General features: G+C 43.0%; 1 protein-coding gene across 5 annotated transcripts in view; it reads right to left on the reverse strand.

The window, feature by feature from the left end:
- The window catches only part of grm8a (glutamate receptor, metabotropic 8a), a 308,183-nt gene that overhangs the window by 169,620 nt on the left and 120,796 nt on the right, over positions 1-17,767 (reverse strand). For all 5 annotated transcript variants that reach the window (XR_015112503.1, XR_015112502.1, XM_086202203.1 and 2 more), the window contains exon 3: positions 8,985-9,201. Coding sequence is in view for 3 of the 5 variants with exons in the window: in XM_086202203.1 (XP_086058329.1) it covers positions 8,985-9,201 (217 nt within the window). In the remaining 2 variants the exon portion in view is untranslated. The remainder of the gene's footprint in view (positions 1-8,984; positions 9,202-17,767) is intronic.

Here is a 17,767-nt window from a genome sequence, read left to right on the forward strand (position 1 = left end):
CACCCTGACTGGCTCGGTGTTAAAGTTGCCAAGATGATTTCCAACACACGTGGACTTGACGTGACGCATGAGGTCTGATAAACTGACATAAAACAGGTGAGAAATGCATCAAAATGCTCTCGAATAACATCTCGTATGGTTCCTCTTGCCTGAATCTAACAACTTCAACCAGTAGCAAGACTAGAATATTGACAAAGACCGCCCTCATTGTAGAGGGCCGGTTCAGGCTGAAAGCGAACTAAAGAGGCAAAGCTAAGCAAAAAGGCAGAAGATTAGTTAGAGCCAGAGAACTAATTACACGAATCAGGAGATAAATGTTTAATTATTTTTCTCTCGGTCCTGCTCATTTTTCTGCCTCCTTCATTACCGCCGTTCACAGCATCTGTTGAGGGGCCGTGTCAGGGGGCGGTGACCGGTCTAAATTGGTGAATTCAAGCCACACACTCGCTGTCACTCCTACATATGTTACCTTAGACACTCTCTTTCACAGATGCTCTTATTGACACAAATTCACTCTCTGTTGCACACATCAAGAAACACGTTTGCACACACACATGCACTCTCTACACTGTCTGAATGTAGATGCGGTGGTTTAATCCCGGATGCATTCCTTTTGGGAGGTGAGGAAGGGTACTGGAAGGAGAAAGGGCCGTGACTGGATTTAAAAGATGTCTTCTGGTTCGGCAAGTACCACTCTTATTTTGTAGTACGAGGATCCACACGCTCCGAATGCAGCTTGACAGGCGGCGAAAACTATCTCGGCATTGTAAGATTCAGCACCGTATGCTGTAATTTTCCACAGCAAGGGTCAACAGCAGAGTGGCATAGGGAGTCGAAAGAGTGCCCTTTAGCTAGAAGTGCAGGGCTAGAGCACCTGTTTTGTGGAGCTTCCCCAACTGAGCACTATCAGGTCTAGAGACACAAGTCAAATCTAAGCCTTACTTCCTCTTCACTGAATCCATGTACAGCCAGAAAATAGAACCCTTCCCCCTCTCTCCCAGCAATAGCAACTGCGTGATAATCTCCATCAGATTGACCTGTCTAAATTAAACTTTGCCCGCTCGGTTAAATTGATTTATTGCGTGCGAAAGCAAAACATATTCGTGAACGACTATTGCTGAGTAAACATGCTCACTGACTCGAGGCTAGTGTGACAAGAGAGCCCTGGTTGGTGGGGACACACACTACCAGTGTCTTTTTCTGAATAAAGTTTACATGCTTTCATAATGCGCAAGTTGACACGTCCTTATTCTACATGAGGGACTTCAAGTGTCCCTGGGGTTCTTTTCTTGAATGAGGGGCGACAGAGAACCACAGCAACAGGAATGGCGTCCCACTCTGCGTATGACCACACTGCTGTAACCGGAGTAAAATTGGACCGGGGCAAATCTCGTAATCTACATACAAACAAATCTCTCATCTACGGTCATGAAATACAGGTCATGACCAAAACAACAAAGTGGACAAGACAAGTGAGTAACTGGTTCCTCCCTGACGAACAAGGTAACAAGTTCAGTCCCCCGCGAGGGAGGGAGCTGATGCTCCTTTGCCTAGAAAGGACTTAGCTTAGGTGGTATTAGCATCTAGTAAAGATGCCTGCTAGGCATCTCCATAGAGGGGTTTTCCAGGCACGTCGAAAGCTGGGAGGAGGCTGCAGGGCAGACCACGGACTTAGGTGGTGGAATTAGATCACGCTGGCTTGGGAGTGCCTCAGGCTCCGCCAGTAAGAGTAGGCTAATGTGGTCAGTGAAAGGGAGGTGTGGGGTCTCTTACAGGAATTGAAACCTTTGCAAAACAACCACGGAAAAGCAGTTAAAGATGGATGGATCACTCAGGTTCAATTCTACAATTCTACAATTTCATTTAGCAGACGCTTTTGTCCAAAGCGATGTACAACACAAGCAAGAATTTAGACATAATTAAGGAAAAGTCCATAGGAAGCGCAAAAGTGCTTCAGTTGTGATTTGGTCACAGGTACTGCGGAAGAAGTGTCGCCCCCCCCCCCTTTTTTTTTTTTTTTGGACAAACATACAACATGACACGACACAGTTAGTGCTACGTAATCACTAAGTGCTGGGTCTTGGACCCTCTGACTGATTCTACCCCACAGGACAAAGAGGAGAAGAGTCAGGTTCAGTGCCTCGGTGCTCTCTGAACAATTGAGTCTTCAATTATCTCTTAAAAGTAGAAAGGGACTCAGCAGAACGCACAGAGTTGGGTAGTTCGTTCCACCATTTGGGAACAACAGAAGAGAAGAGTCTGGCTAGAGATTTATGATATTAGGTCATTTTTTTCCCTCCCATTTGAACGGGCTGCTTGGAAGTATTCCGCTCCAGCTGCCTATTTATCCCACGATCGTTGCCACGGTTCACTTCCTAAACTAAATAAATTACTGTACACCTACAGAATCACAAAAATTACTTTTAAAACGCCAGGAAAAACTAATGTGAGAACAAAAGCTCGGCGTGTGACTTAAGGGAAGACTTGGGGTGGTCTTACGATTTATTAGGAATTTTTTTTGGGCTCTAAACTTAAATTCAGACCTTAACTAAGACTGGTGCTTCAATGTGTGCTTTCAAATTTAAAGCTGATGCACTTGTTTGGATGGGAGGAACCAATTAGCATCATTCCGTCTGAATCTTGGTCATAAACTGCTTCAAATATTCATGAGCTGGTTTCAGCAGCACCACCAGCCATGCACCTGCTTCTAAAACTATATATATATATATATATGCTTGTGTTTTTTGAAGAATTCAGAATTTTTTGGTTACAATGGAAACGATCAGGGGCGGCACGTTGGTGTGGTGGTTAGCACTGTTGCCTCACAGCGAGAAGGTTCCAGGTTCGAGCACGGGATCTTTCTGTGTGGAGTCTCCATGTTCTCCCTGTTCCTGTGTGGGTTCTCTCTGGTACGCCGGCTTCCTCCCACAGTCCTAAGACATGCTGGGATAGGCTCCAGCTCCCCCGGAACCCTTAACAGGATGAGCAGTAGAAAATTGATGGATGGAAGGAAGCGATCTGTGATTTAACATTCATTGGATTTCACGTTAGACGCAAAAAAAAAAAAGGAACGAGGATCCTAAAGGTCAATTCAAGGAAAAACTCAAGCACGCTGTTGCTTACAAAATAATGAGGGGGCCATTCTTTTGTAAGAGCAGTCTGTTGGTCATAAGACCCAAATGTCATTATCAAAATCCTCTTTTTACTACAAGTGTGACATCGGAAGAGTATAGCCTACTAGGGTCACGCCAGGGTTCAGTTCTTTCTTCCGCTGCAGAGGGAGATCACAGTCAGTCAAGACTGCACTGTGTTTGTTACCTCCAGCAAGGAGACGGTGTCCTTTCGTCAATCTCTCAGCAGGACGATGCAAAAACAAACTTCCTGATTTTCAGACAAATGAAGGCTATATTCGGAATCAAAGAAGAACCTCATTCAGTTTTGCTGGAAAAAGAAAAAGAAAAAAACGACTTCTCCATGGATGTTCGTGGTGCTTTTTAAGTGGACCGTATCATGTGAGATGGTAGAATGATTGTCCGCAACGATGTGTCATGAGAGGCAATACCAGCATCCGCAGTCACTGCTGTAAGTTATTTCTGGTTGTCCCTAAAACAGTTACGAAACAAACAAAAGGATTTTGCTGACTGTCATGTGGACTTGGCTGAAAAATTAGCTGTGCTGATTTTTTTTTTCTTTCTTTCTCTTGGTAACTCCTCCTGGGAGTGAAGCAACACAGCAGCTGTGGAGACGAAAACAGAAGTAGGACATATTCGGTTTGAAATATTGTATTGGAGCAGTAAATATTTGAGTAACTCTCTGTGTTAAGTGGGAAGTGGGAGGGAGAGAGAGAGAGACGGGCAGAGAAACACAACTTGACTTGGCATAATTTAACATGAGCTAGCTCCAGAGTCCACACTGACACGCTGACTGTAACCCCTGGCTCATGCTTACAAGACATGTTCACCCTGTCAGAGATTCATATGCATGTGTTTGGGCACACACACACACACACACACACACACACACACACACGCACACACACACACACACACACACACACACACACACACACACTCTCAGGGACATCCACCTGAGTTTCTCTGGTAAATGAGTGATAACCTTTTTTTTTTTTTTAATCATTTTGGACTTTTTAGTAAATGCTTGAGTCCTTTTAGTTAGTTAGTTAGCCTTTTTTCATTTTTAGAAATAGCTGTCTTATATTTGATCGGAGCCTGTTATATTCTGTCTTGTTCTGCCTTACTTCCTGGTCCTTGTGTCCAATCAGCTCCTTCCCTCATCTCGCCTCATTTTACTTTTTTTTTTTTCTGTCAAGAATTTGGTGTTTTTTAGTGTTGTTCTTCATGTTGCTCCTGTAAGTTTAATCTATATTTATTCAGATCAATAATTTATCAAGCTTCACTTCCTATCTACATTTAGTTGTTACCTCCATTACACCCCTTAAGTGTTTGGGGAGATGCAACATTAAAACCACCATTTTTATTTTGCTGCAGCCCCTGCTTCCTTGTCGCACTCCCTCCTTGGTCACTTTTTTACTCTACCTTTTTATTTACCATGTTTTTTTTTTTCCCCCTGCACGCCAATCCTTTCATCTTCTTAGTTCTGTTCACATAGATCTGCAGAGCTGCAGAGTAAACAACTGACTGACTGCTGTCACAGCATGTGGCACTACTTTACACACACACACACACACACACACACACACAAACACACACTCGAAAAGAGAGGGCTAAGAGCTATCTGCTGACTACCGAAACACAAAAAAAAAAAACAAACACGCACATTGCTGAGGACTGCTTTACAATAGCACGCACGCACACACATGGCCAGGCACACGGACTGATCTGACACCGCAGTAAAGATCTATGTGCTGACTGCCACAGCATCCAGCCCGAGGCGAGTCGGCTCCAAATACGAGCCCAGACAGGAGAAGGACGGATTGACAGCAGCACAGACATCCACCAAGCTGTCATTCTGGCACACAAACAAATGCGGGAGCAGGAAATGATAGGGAGATAAATATGAAAAGATCTCAACTGCTATGGTCTCCAATGGATTCCTTTACATGCCTTTAGCCCTGTCAGTCTGTAAATATTTGTCAACATCCGACGTGATGTGTTTTCAATATACATTTGAGACGTAAACAGGGAAGCAGACAGCATTTTGATCTGTCAACATCACTTGGAGGTTTTCATAAGCTGATATGAGGCAGCATTCACCCAACTTGATGCTTGCAGGACCACCGGGACCACGTATTTAAAGTCTCACATCAAAAGAGACAAGTGATCTGTCCCTCAGAGTCCCTTCCTCTCCTGTTCTCTGTGGCACTCATTCACTCCAGCGCAATTTTACTCTCATCTTTTTCGCTACTCCAGTATTTAATGGAGGAGTGATATTAAAAATGACTCTCGGAATTCCCGACAGATTTCATTCTGCTCATTCATAACTCATCTGGTTGAATGATAACGGGCCTGCAAATGATGTGAACCGTTGACACCGCAGCCTTTTGTATTCATCGAAATTGGCCACCGTCGAAAGGCTTCGGGCTCGTATCGACAAATCACGCGTTTGTTTCTACAAGCTAGTGAAGCAGCTCACGAGACAGTTAACACAGCGAGTAATCAAGCGAATACTCAACCGCTCCTAATTTTTGTCTTTGTGCCCAGCTGCACTTCTTTTGGTCCAAATTCTACAAAAAGTGAGAACTAATTTACAAAGGCCCATTAAAGCTTCGAATTTCATGATGAATAACCATGATTTCACCCAAACATCCCAAAACAAAATGTCTTTAGTTTCTTTCTTCATGATTCTTCTTTTAATTCGAATGTCCGATTACGACGTCAGATGTTGAAATGTTTCCGTACCCACGTCCTGTGACACCCCGATTCAGAGTATGCTCTGGCCATTCACTGGCACGACACTGTTAAATTAATATTTGGTATCAACTTGAAGGATAAATTCCGGTATTCTTAAACCTGGACACCATTCTTCCATCGTTTTGGCTTTAAATGACAATTATGGACTAATTGTCCGCTTCAGAGTTGAACAGGAAACACAGAAACCACAAAATGTCTGAAAAGTAATTTCTTTGCTCTTATCCTGCCATGCTTCTGTGCAAACTGATGCCGGGTCAACACAACCATACCTGTATTGACAAAAAAAAAAACATGACCTCCATCTGTCTCTCTACCCTTGGAACAGCATGTATCTCCAGGAAAAATGCTTCCATGTAGGACATGCGGGCTTTCATTCACATGTAGCAACACCAGCCCTGTCATTCAACAGTAGTTCATGGCCCTGTGCGCGCCTGGTCAAGATCCGTCCTGATGTCATCTGATCACAAGTGGTCTTGGAAGTTAATGGAGACGGACATGTCTCACCTGTAACAGATGTCTCACTCTGGAATCTTGGAGGTGAGCTTTTGCAGGAAGACAAAAAAATGCATTAGAAAAAGTCGGAGTACAAAAATCCTAGTGTAGTGATTCCGAAAAGGTGAAGAAAATGAAGTACGGTGCAATGATGCGTCACAACACGCTCAAAGGACCTTTGCACGCCTGGTATTAAGATCCATCCTGAGCGATCCGATCGCATGTGGACAGCTTTAAATACCAGGTGTGCACACCCTCGGCGCATCCTGAGATCTGGTCACAGAAACCACATTCTCGGCCACATGTTGCCACGTCATTTCAGCGTGTATGCAAATGCATCCTGGCTCACATTAACGGACCGCCTCATTAGCTGACATCCTTTATTTAAGCGGAAATGCCACCAAAAAAAAAAAAAGAAAGCCGGCTGTGCCGCTCTGCATTTCATTAAATATGTCTGTGATCGTCAAGGGTCTGTTTGTTGATCGACACGATCCAAAGCAATTTAATCTCACTTGTATCACTTGCAACTCATACAAACTGTAGCCGGCTGTACACAAAGCGGGGAGGGGAGATCCAATCACAGCGAACACGTGTGAGGACACATGTTAAAGCCAAGTGGGAATACGCTGAACACAGCTGACCACTTGTGATCAGATCACATCAGGACGGATCTTGACCAGGCGCGCACAGGGCCATAAACTACTGTTGAGTGACAGGGCTGGTGTTGCTACATGTGAATGAAAGCCCGCATGTCCTACATGGAAGCATTTTTCCTGGAGATACATGCTGTTCCAAGGGTAGAGAGACAGATGGAGGTCATGGTTTTTTTTTTTTTTTTTTTGTCAATACAGGTATGGTTGTGTTGACCCGGCATCAGTTTGCACAGAAGCATGGCAGGATAAGAGCAAAGATATTTCCTGCAATAAGCCAGCTAGACAAGGTGAAGGATCTATAATACCAGGCGTGTAAAGATCCTTTGAGCGTACTGTGACGCATCATTGCACCCTAATTCATTTTCTTCACATTTTTGAAACCACTGCACTGGGATTTTTTGCACTCCAACTTTTTCCTAATAGTTACATTTTTTTTGTTTTCCTGCAAAAACTCACCTCCAAGATTCCAGAGTGAGACATCTGTTACAGGTGAGACATGTCCGTCTCAATAAACGTCTAAGACCACTGGAACAATCAGAGCCTTCAATGGCAAAAACCAGCACTCAAATGTGGATAAGTGCCCCTTTAGATCTTTGCGCAGTTGTTGATTATTGCTCAATGCTGGACAGGTTCCAGTCATTTTTGTTGGAATCCAGCGACACTTATATTTCACAATGAGCCAAAGAGGAAAATTTAGAAAGCAGCTGCACATTTCTAACAAATGCTTGCGGCGATAATTCGCCGTCTCGTTTCCCTCACCACAGTCTGCAATCTACAGCCTGCAATTTATCTGAAGAGTGAATCATCACCGGAGTTTTCTGAGAGATTCAAGCAACGGGTTTTGCTCTGTTTTTGCAGTTGCAGTTGACCTCAAATTACAGGCTAAAGCCAGCGATCACAAATTACACCCCCCGAAATGTACTATGAGATCATATTTTTTGTTATCTTGTAATGGAAGGAAGGAAGTTTCACAGCACAGAATGAGAACACCTTGAACTTAGTTCCCCTACTCATTTTTTTTAAAAAGCGTGTCTATTTGGATTCCTAAAATCATAATCTGACTGGCTCAGATCAGAACAGACATTTGATTTGTAAGCAAGTGAAAGAACGATGCCATAAGTAAGATGAAGGTCGCGGGACAGACGAAATAATGTGACGAGGTTTCATCTGATTTCACTGGTAAACTAACACAAGCACAGCACAATACGGATGTGGCGGCATCATCTCTGTCAGCTGTTAGTTCACCAGTTATGTTGGTTGTCGTTCATGTAGCTTTAGCCGCGCAAAGCTAGCTACGGCAGCTTATGGGGAGCAGTTGCACTCGTACTATTTCAGTAGGCCGACCGAAACACCCCATCCCGCACCCAACCACCACCCTGATCTACCTCGGATGTGCTGGCCCTCTCACATCACCAGTAAAAACTACTCAACTCGTTCTTCATGTAGTCCAGTCATAATTGATCCTACTCAGGAGGAAACCTCTTATCTAACATTGTCTTTCTGGTAGGAACCTGCTAGCTGATGGTCTTGTTTACCCGTGTAGCTCCCACAGACACATGGGTACTGGACTGATGAAATCCATTTTTATGTTGTGCCTTTCTTCCTTCGCAGCACTTGTCGCACTTTATGATGTCAACGCATATATTCATTCACACACACACACACACACACACACACACTGATGATGGAAGCTGCCATGCAAGGTGCCAAACTTTTCATCAGGAGCAATTAGGGGTTCAGTATCCTGTCAAAGGGAGGAGTGAGGATTGAACAGTTGCTAGACGGTCACTGTTCTTCATATATATTCAAATGACAACAACAAATCCAACCTTTGAGAACCAGCCAACAACGACAAATCACATCATTGGCAGACATGAGCCATCTGATGGACCGCAGTGAGGCGCTACTGGCGCCATAAAAGATGGAAGACTTAAGGCAGGGTTCCTACCGGTTTCTCTGGAGATCTGAATGAATGCCTCCACACCGCTCTCGCCATAGTTGCCCTCAGACGCTAATGTGGACACATAGTTCCACTCCATCGCTGTGACGATATCCATCATGGCCTGGGCCTGGTAGGAATCCGGTGGTACCACACGGGAAAAGAAGTCATAGCGGGTGTTATCACTCAGCTCTGGGGCTGTGGAGGCGTAGCTGATCTGAGGGATCTGGAGAAAGAAAAAAAAAAGAGGAGAGCGAAGAATGAGTGAGGTGATTGGTGCCGAAAAACAGTTTCTTCCACAATATTCTAGCGTGACAGCATATCCAGCCTTCCTGAGTTCTTGGAACACCGTCATATATTTATATTTCTAAGGACATTCCTGTTGATTATCACACATTATCATTGCTCCTCCCCAACTGGAAGAAAACATCCCTCATCTAAATAACAAAAGGTGAGTGGCGCGATGATAATTCTCCCATCAATTTTACATCTTCATGCATATCTTTTATTGAGATGTATGTAGGAAACGTTATAAAAGCTCTCTGCTCCCTGCAGCATCGCTGTGATAAATAATTCTCTGGGATGTGAAACGTTGTCATCATGAAAATTAAACCGCAGGGCTGTATAAATTTGTTGGTTCAGATACGCGAGGGAAGCAAACAAACAATTTTAGAGAGTGTAAGAATGGAGGGGAGAGACTGAAATGGTGAATAAAAGGAGAATCTTTATGTTGAACAAGACGTGTGTGTCATTTATTTAATTAGGGTTATGGCCCGAGGGTGAAGACGGCCAAGGATGAAAACAAACAAACAAACAAAAAACTATTGTAGAGGAAAAGGGACAAATGGACAAACGGCACAACAGTCAGATTGGAGGATGGAGAGAGAAAGCAGCTGGGAGAATGACAGGGGACACACACGCAGGTATTACCAGTGATAGGTAGCATTAAGGGCCAAAGGTGTTAGATGGCTGACAGGCCGATTGATTTTTCATCTGACAGAGGGGGATGGCAAGGGTAGACCCAGTACTTGCAAACACACACGCGCGCGCACATACACACGTTGAATAGACGTCTTGTTGGCATTCACTGGAAGTAAGACTTAACTGCCAATCTGAATCAAAACATATGGTGTGTCAGCTGTCTGTCGTTTGCACACAACCAAACACTTATGTGTCTCACACACACACACACACACACACACACACACACACACACACAAACGCATGCAATTGCTGAACACAGCAAACCCAGTAGCTATGACACAGAGGGATTAAGAAGGGTCTCTGTGTATGTCAGGGATATTTCTGAAGCCAGTCACATGCTAGTCATGTTTTCATTTAATTGTCGAGTGAATTGAAAGAGAACTTTGAAAATTTTGCAAAGAAGTTGCGTTTTCCATCGTCTGACTTGGAGTGGATTCACCCCCCCCCCCCCCCCCAAAAAGTTTTGGATAGAAACACAGAATCTAAAGGCACGAGAGAAAATGTCTGGGAAGGGAAGGGAAGGGAAGCTTCTGGTTTCTGTTTTTCATTCCAGTAGCTTTGACCAATCACGAGGCAAACAGCCCATGTGGCGTGCAAAAGAGAGGGAGCGCATTTTCTGAAATAAAGGACGGAATAATACTTTTTTTTCTAATGATTTACTTATTATTCGCCTTTTTCTTATTCATCTGCAAACGTATCTTACTGTAATCTAGCTACTTCTGACACAATCCACTCCTATTTGTCATCTTTCAACTCCATGCAAACGTGTCCAGTTGCCATGCGGACCATAAACAATGAACGGCGGACAGAACAAGGAAGACTTGGACCGTATATCTGCTGCCTATACCAGAAACCCCCAAATAATGGCCCGGGTTCTCATCGGCTGTGTATGATAACTTAACCAGTGAGTTACGAGATTGGCCGGTGAATAAACTAAGCTATGCAATGTTTATTTGTGTCAGAAGATGGCAGTGTAAGTAAGATCAAGCATGGCCGTAAGTCCAGGTCGCCTTGGTCATCTTTGAGCAAAAAAAATAAAAAAAATAAAAATTGAACTCTTACGGAATTTGTTTCAGTCGGACAAGTTGTAAAAGCTCTTTTGTGCTGACTAGTAGAGGCCAAGTTCCATACAGTGCAGAGACAAAGTTTGTGAATATCCAGGAAAACGTCAGAAAAAAAGCTGAGTCATGGTTAAGGAGTCGCTACATCATCTGAAATAGGAGTTTCCACCACCTGTTTCTTGAAATTACTCCTTTTGAAAAACTTTGTTTACAAACTGGAGTTATGTTTTTGTTTTTTTGTTTTGTTTTTTAATGGTGCAATTGTAATAAATCTTATACTGTACAAAATATGCATCGGAATTAATTAATCGAAACCCAACTACAGTCTTCTTTTTTTTTTTTTTCTTCGTGTCATCAGAAGTCCCTGCCATTCCGCCTTACACTGGCATTTTAAAAGCTCGGGAATCAATTCAAGATCAATTGTCTCTGGAAGTGTTGAAGCAATGCAGCAAAAAAATTCAAACATCTCTCAACCTGACTTGCAGAGTAATGACAGAAAAAAAAAAGTTATCAATACACACAACACAAAGAACGGTATCTAACACTGGAACAAAACTATTTAGTTCTTCTGTTTATCTGGCGTTTAATAACCTTCTCTGAGAACTAGGTGGAAGTTCATGTTTGGGACACGTATTGGTCCTCTCTACTCACAGAATATAATTGGAAACTTTCATAAACTTGGGGATGTATAATTCATAGAGGATACAGATAACAAAGTGAATCTCCAAACTCAAAAGCTGGGCGAGCAGAGCAAAACAATTGGTGCAACAAAGTGCGTGCGTGCGTGCGTGAGATTGTGGCTCTCGCTGTGTGTGCGCCTTTTGTACGTTTATGTTAATGATTATTTGTGTGCGTGCCACTCTGGGACTACTCTGGTTCACTTGTCATTTCGCTCTCTGTGTGCATTTAAATAGGTGCATATCCATTTCAAAGGGAAATGGATGCACGGCTGCGGGAATATGAGATATTTGTCTGTTTACAACAGCAATGGGAAAGTAACCCTGTGACCTGGGCAAACCTGGCACTTTGATCTTTTTCCTCTACAGCTGGAGAATGGAGACATATGCAAGCACAAACACACGTTTGTGTACACTGCGCAGCCTCAGCCTTTCTAAAGTCATTACTGGGATACTGGAGAGGAAAAAGCAGACCTGCAAACAGTGAGAGAGACAGAGGTGCAATACTGCCTTCCACAAACACACCTGCGCTTTCAGAAAATAACTGTATCCGTAACACACACACACACGCGCGCACGCGTGTAGATCCACATGTGTGAAGGCACGCAAGGCCTTCTTAGACTTGGCTGATGGCACGCAACATCTGAGTGGAGGACTCATCTGTTGTAAATCATTCATGTGCTGTGTGTTGCAAATGGCTCCAGCCTTTTTCAAAGCAAGAGTTAGAGTTGTCGTTAGAGGCGGGAAATTAACGTCTTCGTTCACACACACACACACCGCTGGGGAAGGAGATTATGCTTCCAATCCCCCTTAATTCCATTTGCTTTAATGAATGTGTGTATGTGTGTGCGTGTGTGTGTGTGTGTGTGTTTGGGGTTGAGGGGGGGCAAGTGTATGATAAAACCGAAAAGGATATACGTGTGTGCTGCTCAAAGTAGTTTCAATTAACTTTCGAAACACTCATTTGGTCGCACACAGTTGTCGGTGGAATAAAGATATGATTGACTCAGCGTTGTCATTCGGCGACTTAAGTGGATTGACGCGTTCTCCAAATCCCCTTCCTGTTGTATTTCTGTCTTCATGTTTTACATTCGTAATGACAGTCCCATTTTCTTGGTCCATCTATTCGATACGGATAGGTTAACGCTTCCTGATCGCAGATCTTCATGAGGAAACTCAAGACCTTAAAGAAGACATGTGATGATTCATGTTTACATTTCGCACACAAGCCAATCCAACACATTAACAAGCCTGTGAACGAGACAAGTTCTGGCATCCCGGAACCACTTACTTGCACTGTAACGCCAATCAGTTTTTTTCCTCCATCTTCCACAGTTTACCCGCTAACTCTCGGTGCAGCCGCCGTGCAGGCGTACTGTACTGATCGACTCTTCCCATCGCGCCTGGCCGTGGTTCGGAGTGCTCGCACTTGTCAAAGAACCAGAGTTAGGGGACAAAGGTGCTTGCGTATGACTGCCTCGTGTGAGTAGGCCCATCGATAGTTAAAAATGTATGGGCTTGAAAAAAAGAATCCTATTTTATAATGTCTTTTTATTTCATTTTGTAAGGTGTGGATAAATTATATCAAATAACTGGTTGTTTTTGATTGTCAATATGCTTTAGGAAATTCCCGAAATTCCTTGTGCTAATCCCAACTTTTGGTACAATGATAAAGAAACCAATCTCCCTGATATTAGGAGTTTCTTGGAATCCTTAATGGTAGTGGAATGTTCAGCATGTTGAGCAAATGTTTGGGATCGTCTTTGTTGCTCATCCATGTACATGCCAGGTTTTTAAAACTGCCCAGAATTTGAAGCTACTTTAATTATTTTTCCAGACAGGTTTCAGTATCTTTCGATCGTTAAGACATGTTTGTGATTCAAATGTTGGCTTTCCTCATTTCTGTTCTGTTCCAAAACAAGTTCAACTGTTTCTAGTCTGGTGGGTGTCACTGAATCGTGATTTTTCCAGTCCCTTAAAGATATTACGTCTTGGTTCTATTACTTAAGTCAGCCATTGATCAAAAAGAAAACATTGACCAGATTTCCGTAGGCCATAAAAATACATTATACATGTATTCTTAATGGAACTGTAGTCCCCTCCGAGCAATGACTATTGAAAGAGTACAAACTCATTTGTTTTCCCTCCACGACAACGGTCAATGCACCCCAGTAACCCTGCAGAGACCTGGTTTGTTAAGTGAAACTTTATTTTTTACTGGAATATTTTATGTTTTTCATTAGTGTCTACTGCATTAACTCTGGGGGAGAGAAACCAATAAACGTGTATATACAACCAAGCCTTCTACCGTCACAGACCCCGTCTGTTTTAGTGACTTTACCAATAGCGGGACTATTTTGATTCCTGGCTGAATCCCACAGGAGAGATGAGCAGACAAATAATAGCAAGACCAGTGCCTTTTTGGCTCACAATTGGAGAGATTGTTACTCATTCTGACAGAAGACACCAACATGGTACTCAAAAGGTGTGAACAATGTCAAACAAATGATTCTGGGGGGAAGTGGAAAGGTCTCCAGTGAAACCGTTCAAGACGGAGAAATGTTCAGGGGTCAGGAGCCTGTCCTCTTCTTTCAAGGTGGAGAAACCTTTAGCTTAAACGGCGAAAAGCAACCTTTTGAAATGCCACTACAGGAACTCTATGACATTTCTGGCCTCCATTGAAGATTTAGAGGAGAACTTCTTGTCTGGTACACACAAACAGAGGTGTGTCTATGACCTTTATTGGGCTCTGATTAGCATAAAACTAATAGAGTCTGTATTTCTAAATGATATCTTGCTTTCAAAGAAAATATCTGATGACGCGGGTCCACTGACATGAAATAGTGTACGTGAATGACACACACAAAGCCGCATCGTGAGTGTACGTTCATCAAGATCGTGGCCATTTGAGTGGATCTGACAGTAATGGAGCTGTCGAGGCCAGAGTTGGAGCAGTAGGTTGATAGATGGCAGCGGTCTGCAGCTAATTAATGCCACTGCATTACACACACACACACACACACAGCCTCTCTTTTAGTTACACACACACACACACACACAATGGTATCAGAGAGCGTTAACTCACCAAGTTGAAGACAGTTGGGACCGAGAGTGAATAGGTGTCCCTCACTCTCTCACTCCCATTTGTCTGCCGGAAGGATTTTATTTTTCTCCTACTTTACTAGTTTTCTTATTTATTTTGCTCGTTTAAAAGTCCATCAGTGACTGCCGTCTGAAGTCCGCGTCATCCTGCGCCTTGACTCTGTCGTATTAGAAGCTCAGGAATCTATTCAGGATTGATCGTCTTTGCTGAGGCAATGCAGCGAGAACATTGAAACAACCCTAAACCTGATTTGCAGAGTAATGTGCTTTACTTCTTATCAATGTAATGTAAGAGGACAGTTACTACTCCTGGAAAAAAAAAACAAACAGCTATTTTTCTCTGCTGTTTATCTGTTTTAGAACCTTCTGTTTCTCTCGGTGAACTTGGTGGGAGTTCATGTTTGGGACACTTATTGTCCTCCCTGCTGGAAGAATGTAATTGGAAACTTGCATAAACTTTGGGTTGAATATGTATCATTCATAAAGCATAAAAATAACAAACTGAAACTTAAAACTCACAGCTGGACATTACCATCATTAGAGTCCCTCCTCACAACAGGGGGATTGCCCCCCCCCCCTCAATAAATTTGTTTTGCTCAGAATTTGAGTACTTTTATACCTGCGCATCTTGCCAGTAGAGTTTTGACAAAACTCATAGAACAGGAGGGAGTTTTGAGACCTCTGTTTCCAGTGAAACATCTCAATTTTAACAAAAAAAAAACCATGAAGACTCAAAATGAACCTCCCACCTTTCTGCACCTCTGAGCTGATCACAAAAATCATGTATGTAATTATATCACAGCGACACAGTGGTGCAGTGCACTGTCGCCTCCCAGCAAGAAGGTTCCCGGTTCGAGTCCCGGCTCGGGCACGGGATCTTTCTGTGTGGAGTCTGCATGTTCTCCCTGTTCCTGTGTGGGTTCTCTCTGGTACTCCAGCTTCTTCCCACCGTCCAGGAATAAGCGGAAGAAAATGGATGGATGGATTTATGTCACCCAGCTTGTCTCATGAGACTTTATTTGAGATTTAGGGCTCAAACCCCTGTTGTTGTGTTATTGCTGCCATGATGACTAAAAGGTTCGAGCGTTGAACTAGAGAACACTTATCTCGTCCCCCTGTTATGCTTGAAGTCAATGTGACCTTGTTATCTTGGTAAATTGATTTTCCTTTTCGCTTCTTATTACGTGACTTATATCCCGATTTATTGAAGAAAACCGGGAAAACAAATTAACACGAGTAGATTAACCTGTGAGTGTTCTCTGAGGTCAATTTGACCCCGGGCTTTTTTTAGCGGAGTTCAATAGAAATATTACTTCTTTTTTTTTTTTAAACACACACATATCTGAGCTGATATTCATTTTACCTTTGTATTTTATTATTTAAAAAAAAAAAAAAGAACCATCCCTCTGCCTAAGGGTCCGGTCGTAAAGCGGCCTTCAATCATTACTCTTACTGCTCTTCCTCTATGATATAATGCAGTCAAAATGACACATAGGAGAATGTGCTTGAGGAAGGGCCACCCTCCTTTGGGTAGCATGACCCTTTCCGTTGTCGCCCATCCACAAGGGGACACCTGATACCCTTCAAAACTTGAACTGCTGCTGTCATCAAAACTGCTTCTAGGCCGGGCCAGATACTCCGTCAGCCATGTCCAAGACATAAAAATCAGCCTTTGAGATCTTCGTAACACCATCAATCCAAAAGGTTACGCTTGACATGACCTTTTCTTTACAATCCAGGCCCTCCGTTCCATGAGTCCTGTCCCTTCTTACAATGCACATCAAGCCATAACACGAAATATTTGAAATGGTAAGTTGTTGTTTTTTTTCCCCTTCTTCGACCAAACAAATACACGTTATCCTTTCTGATAACAATAATAAATGCATTTCCACATATGTTAAAAATACATAGAAAGCCAAAGGTCTGTAATTCCAATTTTAGTTAAGTCAGTGAGATTTTTCTGTTTATTTACATATTTTTCCATGAGTAAAAGCTATTCTGCTGGCGGGGAGGTGTGTGTGTGTATGTGTGTGTGTGTGTGTGTGTGTGTGTGTGTGCGTTTTATTTATTGAGCTATTTGCATGGTCAAGAGCACATACATAAACTAGTATGACAATTTTAATTACATCGATTTTCTGCAGGATAGCACTTCGGGGGTTGAAATCGACCTCAAACGCAGAGATTAAGTAAAATTGGGGACAACAGGAGCGTCACGTGTACCTGGACATATTTTAGAACCTTCCTCGAAAAAAAAATAAATCGTTGAACAAACAGCAACATTTTCACCACAAATGGAAAGAAGTACAAAGAACAATAGGATCTATTCTACTGCAGCTGATTCTTACTGTCTATGGGCCACAGCCACTGCTTTGTTCGCTGTAAAACAACATTGATCCCCCCCCTCCCCCCAACCGTCTTGGTTTCACCCTGTGCGTGCTCCCCACATCATAGAAATTCACAATAGCATAGCAGCTTGTTTTTTGACAAGCAAACAAAAACCGGTAGACAAGATGAAAGACAGAGTGAGTATGTAGGTAAAAGGGAGCTACTTCACGGGAGCACAGTAAGGAGAAAAACAAAACCCAAAAAGAAAAAGGGCTGCGAGAGAAGGGAAACAACAGAAAACAACAACCAAAAGAGGGGGCAATGAGGAAGAGGCATGAAAAAAAAGGAAAAAGATGACAGGGAAACGTTTAATGGCAGCAAAGAAGAGAAGTGAGAAACAATGAGAGGGAAAGATTAGAGGAAATATTTAGTAGAGGAGTCAAAAGAGGAGGAGGAGGAGGAGGAGGGGGGAGGGTGAAGGAAACTAGACAGAGAAGAGAAATACAAGAGGAAGAAGGAGATAAGTAATGAGAAACAACAAATGGAGACAGGAAGAAAAGCAGCGCAGATTCCTCGAAGCAGGCACAGCGAGGAATCCTGAGTCGAACAGAGAGTCAGAGGAGAGTGCGTACGACGCTCAGGG

The sequence above is a fragment of the Aulostomus chinensis genome, chromosome 4, assembly GCF_037954235.1.
Source record: "Aulostomus chinensis isolate RoL2024-O1b breed Wild chromosome 4, RoL_Achi_v1.0, whole genome shotgun sequence".
NCBI classification, from domain to species: domain Eukaryota; kingdom Metazoa; phylum Chordata; class Actinopteri; order Syngnathiformes; family Aulostomidae; genus Aulostomus; species Aulostomus chinensis.